The 12,114-nt window shown below is 37.5% G+C and overlaps 1 protein-coding gene across 1 annotated transcript in view; it reads right to left on the reverse strand.

The window, feature by feature from the left end:
• The window catches only part of EDIL3 (EGF like repeats and discoidin domains 3), a 485,725-nt gene that overhangs the window by 119,040 nt on the left and 354,571 nt on the right, over positions 1–12,114 (reverse strand). The window contains exon 6 of the mRNA XM_069962882.1: positions 5,746–5,901. Within this exon, the coding sequence (XP_069818983.1) occupies positions 5,746–5,901 (156 nt within the window). The remainder of the gene's footprint in view (positions 1–5,745; positions 5,902–12,114) is intronic.

A 12,114-nucleotide genomic window follows, 5' to 3' on the forward strand; every position in this document is an offset into this window, starting at 1 on the left:
AGTTCTCAGACTGCTTGGTTCTCAAAATGCCTTCCTGAACCAAATATGCTTGGGAACTGAGGTACCACTGTATAGTCAAACTTGTAGAACTCATGAAGGTAAATATTTAGGAAAATACATTCATTTAGCAAACTCGCTTCCTTCTCCTTATATGCTGCTCTTTCCCTCCCATTTATGACAAGTCATTGTCTAGGTTATCAATCATCACTCTGCTCTAAAAGCAGTGGTTTGGCTCATAGATACAGTAAACCGATACAGTTGACAGAGTGTAGATGTAAAGACATATAATGTAAATATACTGTATAATATAGATACGTATGTATACTGTAGCTATGTATACATTAGACCATTGCTTTTAGAGTCCAACAATAAAAAAGTTTTTTGCCAGCTCACCTCTCCTTTGATAGTCAAGCCGCTTGCACGGATCCACTCCAATGGTGAGTGTTGAGGAATCAATGAAGGAAAAAACAGATGATCCAGCAGGCTCTGATGTAAGTTCAAAATTGCTTCCCTTTATTCACACAAAATCACCATGTGGTATATGAAGACACAAGCCCCCAGCACAAAAAAGGCTTGTGTCTTCATGTACCACATGGTGATTTTGTGTGAATAAAGGGAAACATTTTTTAACTTACATCAGAGCCTGCTGGATCATCTGTTTTTTCCTTCATTGCTTTTAGAGTAGAGCCGTGGTTGGTGAATAGTAGAGTAAAATCATATTGCTTTATCACAATTTCTTGACATAGTACCCATGCTCATACTAGTTTCTAGTTTCTCTTGCCTTATCTTCGTCATAAGTTTAGCTTTGACATTTATTTTTAAAATAATTGAGAAGCGTCTTCTAGATTGTTTATGCATATATTTGATGGGGGTTAAGGAACCCCACTCTCTACTAGACCTCATAAAGCTCAACTGCTTAAATCTAAGGTGGGGAGGTGAAGGTTTTTCTGGAAAGTTCAGTTAGGGTTGTAGAGACCAACCCCTAGCTGCATAAGTTGGATGCTGCCATAGGGCTGCCAGGAAAACATGGAAACAGTCAGTGGCTGTATCCATGTTTTTCAGGACTCCCTAGGGTGGCATCCAACTTATGCAGCTGGGGGGAATCAAACGAAGAGCGTTCAATTTCATCTGGCGTTGCCTATCCCAAACATTTTGCAAGGTTCTCTCAACATTTCTTCTCCTGATGTTGCTCTTACTTTGTCTTTATTACTACAGCAAACTATGTTTTTTTCACCTATCATGTCTGGATCTATTTATTCATCTAATCTTTAATAAAGAATCCAGTGCGTGCGCAACATGCATCAGTTATGGATGGAGTTCCTTTCTATCCTAAGACATGCACTTTGCACTTTCTTTGTCCCTTGGGTTGGGATTTGTGGCTCATATGTCAGGCTTTTCATTGCAATTTGTTATGGTTCCCTGTATTGCCCACTCAGGGCTATTTCTGACATATGTTTGTGCATGTTAGAGTATGTGATTGTGCACTTCATCCATTGTGGTTAGGTTAGGGATATATAAGTATTTTTTCACCTGTTTGTCCACCAACTTCGGACTATACATATCCGGCCACTCTGTCTGTCCATCTGTTATGTTTTTTAAGTGTTTTTAAGCACACAATGTACCAAAGTTATAATTTTTTTTCATGTTTTTTTTTTTTTTTCTTCTCTGGGAAATGGAAGTACCTCTTTAACTCTTTTTGACAAAAAAATTGAAGGCTCTGCCCACTAACAAAAATAAGACCTTAAACATCAGGCTTAAAGGGAACCTGTCACTATGAAAATGCTATGCAATCTATCGGCATCCTGTTACAAAGCAGGAAGAGCTGAGCATTGATGTATTGATATTGATTGATACACAGATGTAGCCTCGGTTATCTTGAGTGTGTTAACCCAATACAGACATGTGTTGTGTTGCTGATATTGTTTTTTGAGAAACAGTATGATAATAACACTATATAGATACATTTCTAAGCACCAATAATTTTTATATTATATAACATGGCCTTACTTTAAAGGGGTTATTCAGCGCTACAAAAACATGGCCACTTTCCCCCCTCTCTTGTCTCCAGTTTGGGTGGGGTTTTGAAACTCAGTTCCATTGAAGTAAATGAAGCTTAATTGCCAACCACACCTGAACTGGAGACAACAGTAGGGGGAAAAGTGGCCATGTTTTTGTAGCGCTGGATAACCCCTTTAACTAATGTATGTGGTTAAATAGATTAAGCCCTTACAAAATTAAAGTAAAAAAAATATATATCCCTAATATAGTTACATAGTAATGAACCTAATAAGGTGGAAAAAAGACCATTTAAGTCCATCATGGACCATGAGTCCATCAAGTTCAACCTACAGTTCAACCCTAAAGTGTTGATCCTGAGGAAGGTTAAAACTCCCTAATGTTCCCAGATGCCTATTGTTCTATTAGAGGGGTATTCTGGAGAAAAAAAATTCAAATTTTTAAGTCAACTTGTGTCAGAACGTTATATAGATTTGTAAATAATTTCTATAAAAAAAAACAAAAAAAACAACTTCCAGTATTTACCATTTAATCTATATCTTGCAGGAAGTGGTGTGCTCTGTCCAGTCTGACACAATGCTCTCTGCTGCCACCTCTGTCCATGAGAGGAACTTTCCAGGCAGTAAAGATTGTCTATGGGGCTTTGCTACTACTTTGGACAGTTCCTGTCATGGACAGAGGTGGCAGCAGAGAGCACTGTGTCAGACTGGAAAGAATACACCCCTTCCTACTTCCTGCAGCGCGTACATCATCTGAGTGCTGGATGTCATAGAAGTCATTTAAAGCTCTATATAACTTTTTGACACCAGTTGATTTAAAAACAATTTTATTTGTCTGGACTACCACTTAAAAGAGGTGAGGTTGGGAGCAAGAAACAGTTTTATAAAATAAAATCTAGTAATGCTTAAAAGATTTGTTGTCTATTTGATGTTATGGTATTTTAGCATTCACTTTCCTATGGCATAAAAGTAACATACAGAGAGGTTAATTCCTAGGCCTGTACGAGCTACTAGCTCTCCATTTCTAGTAGCGTGTGCAACAGCATGAGTTACAGAAAATCATTAACTAATTTTTATACTGTCAATTTACTTTAACCAAGACAAAACTGATTACTTAGTACTGAGGCTTGAGATAATACAAGAGAGGATTAGTTTATGCTCTGCATTTTTAAATGGAATGTCTCGAAAGATTTATAGCTGATGACAATTTTCATCTCTTTATAAGTTTATTATAACAGAATAAAAAATACATGAGAGTCATGATCTTTGTCATACATACAGGGAGAAGAAAAAGATCATGTAATGGTTACCTGCGAACAATGGGAACAATGGTCTAACTAGCTAAACAGTAATAAATTTTAGAACTTTAGAAAACACCCAAGTTATAATATTGTTTTATAGGTCTATAATTACTATAGAAGCAAATGTGTATTTGTATAAGAAATGTGCAAACAAGAGCATAATTTTACCTAATGCTTCTACATTACTTTTAATATAGATTTTCTTTCCTTGGTTTAGGACGCAGAACACAGAGGAGCAGATAATAAAACTGTCTGATTAGACAATGTAAATGTAGACTACACAATCTACAAATATGCCAGATTAATCGCACTGGCTTAGACTGTTTAAAATTCTGCTGCCTTTTTAGACCGTCTAGACGAAATTGAGACCATATTTTAGTTGGCTCACTTTTAACCAATAGTGTATGAATAACACAGAATCGGAAAAGTCTCTAATAAGTGCCTAAATCAAGTTATGTAAGCTATTTTTTTAAAGAGTGACAGACAGTATGGACCACACAGTTTCATTTATTTCCTCCTTACAGGTATTGTTTGTAAAGGGGATAAACCTTGTGTGCTTCATCATTTTACATAAAAGACTATAGGTACTGTATATATAATCAAGAAAATGTCTGTTGGTATTTAAATGTTTTTGTCATGTACTGTATGTGTAAAGTGTATTGTACATAGGCTGTACATACTATATTGTATTGTGCCCCCAACCTGTGTATTGGCAGTTTAATGTACTGTATAATTGCTTGTAATATTTACTGCTATCACTAGATGTCCAGAAGTTTGGAGGATATAAAAGGAGCAGCTGGCAGGAAGTACAGTCAGTGTGTGGTTGAAGCCATGTGTTGCACCAGGTAAGACTGTTTATGGTTGCTGGCCCTGGTAAGTATTGCAAGTTAAATGGCATCATGGGAGTTGGTTAGACCATGTCAGGTGTCTGGACAACATGTTGTTAGCCTATGGTACATGGGTCCACTATGAAAGTGTTAGTGGAATGGAGGGCATAGTGGGTCATGAAGAACCTGTACAGAACAAAGTGAAGTGTTTTTTGAGACATAACGGTGAGAAGTGTCATCATAATATATCCCCTCCCACAGCCTGAAGAACGTCAATGGTAAGCTGATGCTAAGCTGCTACTTCAAAGTAGTGGGGTGAGTTAGTTGCCCTCAGTAGTGTAAGCTGAGAGTGCTATCACCTCTGGAAGGAGTCAGTTATGGGGAGTCAATTGGAATCTGCGAGAGAAGTCAGCCAGAGGGAAGTCAAGGAGTATTAGATTGTTAGAGACCTGGAGTGGATAAAATTTGTCTGAAGGCTGGCTACATGGAGTGGACTGAATAGGAGGGTAGAAACAAATGAAAACACAGAGTTCAATACAGATGTATGCATGGGCCCATTAAGTGTTACATAAATGATATGTTTAATTATAGATTTGTTTCAGGGTTAATTATTTATACACCAAGATGAAATTTATCAAGGACTTTGCGCCTATTTTTAGGCGAATAGGATTTTTTTTTACCCATTTTTATGAACCTGTATTCGACAGGTAAATATTTTTTTACCTTTTTTTTTTTACTCTGCCTGTTTTTAGTATTCACCCAAAAGTTTGAATAATATGAGATTAGCGCCTAATCAATCATTTGCGACTTTTTAAAAAGTCGCAAAAACTGTTAAAGGCCTATGTTTGGTCAGTATTAAGTGAATATGCTTGCGCAATTTTTGCACTTTTGTGACTTTTTCAACGACTTTTTACTTAGATACATTCACTTTGGCAGTGCTACATTTTAATCAATCAGTCACAAGATATTAGAACAAAATATACACCAGTCCTCATTAGAATAGTGGCACAGATTAGACACCTTAGTAAATGTCCCCCCCTTCAAGTTTTCTATTTTTATTCAAGATAGTATTTCTAATCGATTCCAATGAATATTGACATTCCGTATGAATCAGAAATTTGCTCACAAACAATATTCACAATCCAATATACTTTCTGCAACCGCATTTTAAGGGGGTTGTGTATAAAGAATACATATGACAGCTTTGAGGGTTCATACTTCCTACATTTTCATACTTTATATGAGTCTGAACACTGGGGACAGAAAAGAAGGCAGTGGCATTTTCTCTGGCTATGTCCTTTATGTGTGACTGTCAAGCTCTTACTATATGTTGACTTTACGGTAAACCATTTAGAGCTTGAAGGCATGATAGGAGTTCATTTAAGGATTCACTACCACACATATAGGACAGTATGTTCAGAGCTACTGAAATATGGTTGTATATTAGAAAGTGAGGCCACTATTTAGACACCTTTATTGTTTGTACCCAGCTCTGGTTTATATTAGGGGATGCTTTTATAGCTATTTATGAAATCCCATAGAACCACTTTATAAAACAATAAATACAGTTCAAATACTGTACGGAGAAAGAAAAAAACTTACCATGTCTTCACTGGTTCTTCTTATTTTATATGTTGACCATGATTTCCCATCATCACTATATGCAATCTTGTATGATTTTATATACTCTGGACTTCCTATTCTTTTTGCTCCTTGAGTAATAACACCAGTGACTCTCATTTTTCTCTGTAAGTTTATCTGTTAAGAAATAATAAAAATGAGTCACATTGATGAATAAGTGTTCTTCAGACAAAGATAAATCTAATTTTATATTACATAATATAATATAATGTAAGATTCTTACCCATTTTAGGCAATTGTTACGTAAAGTATAACAAAGTCAATAATCTGCTCCCTAGAGACTGGAAAGCCAGGATAATATTTTTGGAGATCTGACTACCCAAGTCCTTCACCTTTTTAAGTTTCTAATATTTTTAGAAATCTTCTTTTAAATCGGTGGTTTTAGTGTAAGAGCAAAGTCGCAGGTGGCAGAATTACTGCGGATATTACTTAAAGGTCTTCACAGGTAAAATATGCAGAGGATTACAGTACAGGCATGTAGAGCAGATTTTACAAATCTCATCCACATGCTGTAGATTTGTTCTGCATGAAAATTGACCTGAAGTTCAGCTTATAAAATCCACAACATGTCAATTTCTGTTCATGTGAATTTTCATCACAGGATTCACTCCTTCAGTTATCAGGCGTAAAAAAAAAAGTAAAATGCACATGTAATATATGTAAGGATTCAATGTATAGTAAATGTTGGCAGTAGTAGAATAATCTGCCACATATGCATTCAACCTTCATGAGAAGAATTGGCAACATTATTCACCATAATAAACTATTCCTTCCTGAACCTAGCTTCGTTCTTTTTATAAGAATGACTCTTGTCTTAAAGGTATGCAAAAAAAAAAAAAAAAGGAGGCACAGCATCTCATCAGGTGGTGACATACCAGATCTACTGAAAGTAGTGTATAGATGTGCGCTCACCTTGTTCAGTTGTGCATAACCACAACCATTCACAAGCATATACAGTATATGAGAATGATAATCAATGGTCGCAACTCTGGTAATCGCTATACTGAGTACCATCTGGTATTCAGGCCAAAGGATCAAATAGACAAAAAGTGGGCAGATACCTATAACTGCAGGCCATATAAATAAGAAGGCCATAGTACTATATTGGTGACAGGTTCCCTTTAAGACCGGGATAGACAAAAAAGCAGGCAGATGCCGCTAAGTGCAGGCCATATCAATAAGAAGGCATTTTATTCCAAGTCCCTTAAAAACAACTTGTTTCGAGGTCTTTGCCCCTTAATCAGGTGAACACTGAACTATTGTTATGTGTCCCGAAACCTGATGAAAAGACAAAGACCTCGAAACACATAGGGGGAGATTAATCAAACCGGTTTAAAGTAGAATTGTCTTAGTTGCCCCTAGCAACCAATCAGATTCCACTGTTCATTCCTCACAGATTTTTTGAAAAATGAAAGGTGGAATCTAATTGGTTGCTAGGGGCAACTAAGACCATTCTACTATACACCAGTTTGATAAATCTCCCCTGTTGATTTTAACCCCTTAACGACGCATGGCGGGTATACCCGTCATGCGGCTGTTAAGGGGGATCAGAGAGGGCTCCCAGCATGAGCCCTCTCTGCAGCCCGTGGTCCCCGGTTGCTATGTGCAGCCAGGGACCGCGGGCAGCAGACCATTATAATAGAGCATCTGATGGATCGGTGCTCTGTTATATACACAGCATTGATCTCAATGGGAGATCAGTGCTGTGTATATATAAGTCCTCCAGGGGTCTTCTAATTACTGTATGAGAAAAAGAATAAAGTGTTTTTATTGATAAATAACCCCCTCCCCTAATAAAAGTCCAAATCACCCCCCTTTTCCCATTTTACAAATAAAAATAAATAAACAAACATGTTTAGTATCGCTGGATGCGTAATTGCCCGAAATATTAATTTATTTAATTCATGATCCCTCACGGTAAACGGCATAAGTGCAGAAAAAATTCCAAAGTGCAAAGCGCATTTTGGGTTGCATCAAATAAAAAAAAAATGTAATAAAGAAATGTTCAAAAAGTCGCATATGCGCAATCAAGGTACACCGCCCCATAGACCAAAGGATAAAAGTGCTATAAGCATGGGAATAGAGCGATTTTAAGGAACTTTTATTTTCTGTAAAAGGTTTTATTTTTTTTACAAGCCATCAATTAATATAAAAGTTATACATGTTAGATAGCATTTAATCGTACTGACTTGAGGAACATATGTAACAAGTCAGTTTTTCCATAGGACACACGGTGTAAAAACTAAGCCCCCACAAAGAAAAATAATTGCTTTTTCTTTTTTCAATTTCACCGTGCATGAAAATTCAGCCTGTCATTGCAAAGTACAATTAGTGACACAAAAAATAAGGGCTCACGTGGGTCTGCAGGTGTAAAAATGCAACTGTTATGGCCTTATATACACAAGGAGGAAAAAACACGAAAAACGAAAATTAGCCCGCTCCTTAAGGGGTTAAAGGACATGGAATAAAATCACTTGATCACTTCATATGGCCTGCGCTTAAGTCCCTATTACATGGGGCAACTAAAGGAGCAAATGACCACTGTGAGCTATGCTCCTCCGCTATTACACGAGATGACAGCGAGCGGTTAAGTGCAGGGCAGGCTGCAGGTAGGTGAAGGGGGAGGGTCTGCCTATGTGATAGCTATGTCATCTGGGCAGCCCATAGAGTATAGCGGCAGTCTGCTGCCACTGCTCCTATTCCACGGAGCAATGGCAGCATATCGCTGCTATCACAGTCGTCAGCCTTATCTCGCCAAGTTCATTATGTCTTTTTAACATCATAGAGGTAGGTCCCGAGTAGGGGCTATGAGATTTGTAGTATTAAATCACTCTGTGTGAGTGGCTTCCACTTTGGAGCACTTCAGCCATCCATTTCTTTCATTAGCTGCCATGTTATTCTATATTCCCCCAGTGGAGCACCCTGGCTGGCAACAGTTTTCCAATATCAGCTGTTGGCCAGTGGGCCTGGGAACGGTTAATTTTTTAAAGTGGTTGTATGTGATGAGTCATCAAAATTCATGTCCTTAACCCTTTAATGTTTTTTTCCCCCAAGAAACTCAAATAATTTCTTTGATAGGACCAAAATGCATGCAGCAAAACCCTGAAAATGAGTCTAAAGTCAGAGCAAGAAAACTAATTTCCAAGTGGTCTCTGGAGTATCTGAAACAAGAGTGATCAGATGTCCTAGAGGGAATCGATTGCTTCCTAAAGTCACTGAATCGGGAACTCACAGAAAAATTCCAAAATTCACTGAGGTGTTCAGAATAAAGAACCATTAAGCTGTATAGTTTTGTTTTACTGGAAATAACATCTGTCTCCTTTATCGATAAGGGGTAATTGAGAACAACAGACTTTTGTGCACTTGATGTATGACCAGACCAGAAGCCTTTCCTTTCAGAAACTCCTGTGTTAAGTCGTCTTTGTTCTGAAGCAATAGAAGTGTACAGGCTGCAGTGGTCACAGCAGCTTCAGTACAGTCCGTACTACTATTACTTCAAAAATAAGTGCGTAAAATTTGTGATTAAAAGAAAAAAATTCCCCCCTCAAGTATTTTTCTATTATTTTATCATCCATCACTCTCTTTTTTGTTACTCTGACACATCAGAACTAAGTTGGTTCATACTAGAGCCCGAATATGTGACTGGCACAGGACCAATAGGATAAGTGGCATTGTTGCTTTTTTAGTTTTTATTGCCAGGCCATCTCTGCCAGCCAGAAAGCTACATGATGGAACAGGAAGACATTGTTTCTAGGAAGTATCAGTGTAGATTAAAGGGAATCTATTACAGGCATCTTTAATAAATTGCTATTATTAACACTGAACACAATGATACCTCTCTTGAAGCCGCCCCTGTGTTTTTGACATCACTGTTAGGCTAGAGTGAAATCTCTCATAGAGATAGGGTACCTCTGATGCCTGCAATTGAGGTGCTGCAGGTGGGAATGACAGTGCTCTAAAAATGAAGCCACATCCCCAGTGCCCTTTCGGAACTACTTAGCAAATTAATTAAAATGTTAATTTCTCTCAAAAACCAGTTTGGACAGCTTCAAAAGAGCATCATTGAGTTCAGTGTAACATCCCCTATAAACCAATACTAACACTATCTTAAAGGGGTTATCCAGCCAAAATCTTTTTATTTCATATCAACTTGCTTCAGAAAGTTATATAGATTTGTAATTTACGTCTATTTAAAAATCTTAAGTCTTCCCATACTTACCAGTTGCTGCAGGAAATATTGTTTTCTTTTTCAATCAGAGTGTTATCTGATGACATTTCTGTCTGAGACAGCAACTGTCTATAGCAGGAGAGGTTTTCTATGGGGATTCGCTGCTTCTCTGGAAAGTTCCTGTCTCGGACAGATATGTCAGCAGAGAACACTGTGTCAGCAGGGCATCCAGCAGCTGATAAGTATGGGAAGACTTGATATTTTTAAGTAGAAGTACAAATTACAAATCTATATAACTTTCTGACACCAGCTGATTTAAAAGAAAACATATTTTTGCTAGATAACCCCTTTAATGACACTGCCCATGACAAATTCCCTTAAGGGTTAGAGTCACACATGGCAGATTCATTGATCTGATGAGGAATGATTTGGTGGAAAGCACATGTATTTTTGAAATTTTCCTTTAGATAAACCAGACAGTAGCAAAAATGTTAATAATTCCATGCTAATGTTCCTGACTGCCCTAGTTGAAAACTTTCTGAGGTTAAAACTGCGCTTCTTTAGATGGTAAACCATTAGCAGCTCTAGCAATTTTACATTGTCTCCTTTGAAGGATGAAAATCATAACTAAGTAGTGCCATGCTAAAATACCATTCTCTATTTGAATGCTCGTGTCAACCCGTCCTTCGCGTGCACTGCCGAATTAGAACATTTATTATCTGCACGAGAATGATTTTTCAAATAAATCACTAAGTGCTACTACGATATTTATTTTCCCATATTTCTTTTTTTCCCCTTCCCATTACTGTCAATTCTTTTGTTGTGTACAGGAATAGCAAATGTAATTTGTATGTAAGAAAAATTATTTGTCTCCAAAGAAATGCCTAATGTAGCAACAAGTGACCAAAGCATTGTTTCACATACAGAGAAGTAGTTCAACACACACTAGAAAAAAACAATTCCTTTAGTCCCGGCTCTCTGAATTTTCATGAGATAAAAGTTAGAAGTAAGACGCTGAGCATCTTGAACTGAATGAATATCATCAATCATTTATGTGGCCTTAGCATGGCAAACAAAGGCACAATGAAAGCTCTTGTCACATGCAACAACATCCCCTCAAGTTCAGTGCTCAAGGGCGACAACCACCAGTCGCTAGAAAGCTTTGCCCTGGTAATTGGATGAGGATTCGGGACCTTGCCATTTCCTTGTCTTTAAAAAAAAAGAAAGAAATGGAAGAAACCTTGGAAATGTAGAGGTAGTTGGGTTGCATTTTCAACATGTAGAGAATGATCAATGTCCGTGACAAATTACTCAGAGGTGGACAACTGTGGTTCTTTATAGGTGAGGACTTAGCAAAATAGGGCAATAAATCTTACAGAAATATTCCGCATGCAGAGCCGGGAATCCTTTTTAATGATAGATAGTTGGAGCTCACATTAAGCAGTGTGTGGGACTTAATTTTACGAAGGATGTGAGAGGAATAGATGAAATGCAAGTTGTCTTGTACCGCATGCATTAAAAAAAATCCGAATCTTAGTATGAAAGGCAAAATGCCTGCTCATGTGGGATTTTCTACCTTCTTCCAGCTGTTTAATGCAGTCTAGACTTATGAATAGCACTGACAGACGAATAACAAGTTGTCTCTTTGCTCCGCGGTGAAGCAGTTTACTGACATTAATACATCAAGGAAGAAAGTCTCGGTTTTGAACAATATCACCAGATTAGCAAGGGATAAGAAAGGTCAGAACAGGCCTGAGGGCGATGCCGTAGAAAAAAAATAAAAATAAAATAAAATAGGAAACCCCTCCAGCTAGAGAGCTCTTAGAAAGCAAAGGCAGCACTTCTAAACTAGGAAAAAGGAAATTAGAACTGTTTATTGCTTAATAGTTGACGGAAAGCAAATGACTCAGTGAGTGATCTTTGAATTCTAAGCCAGACGTTGAGGAAGGTGTCTTAGATATTACTTTGGAATACATTTCTAGGCTTCAAAAGACTACTTTCCATTGTACTGAGTGACCTTGGGGAGCCTGCTTAGGATATTTAGCTTTTATTATATTTCCATACTGATTATCTGCCTGTGCTATGTTCATCTTTTCGTCTTTTAAAGAATGGAACAATGATTTTTACAATGCTCAATGAACCACCTTGGCCAAGCTATTTGC

This window comes from Dendropsophus ebraccatus, chromosome 3 (assembly GCF_027789765.1).
Source record: "Dendropsophus ebraccatus isolate aDenEbr1 chromosome 3, aDenEbr1.pat, whole genome shotgun sequence".
Lineage (NCBI taxonomy): Eukaryota > Metazoa > Chordata > Amphibia > Anura > Hylidae > Dendropsophus > Dendropsophus ebraccatus.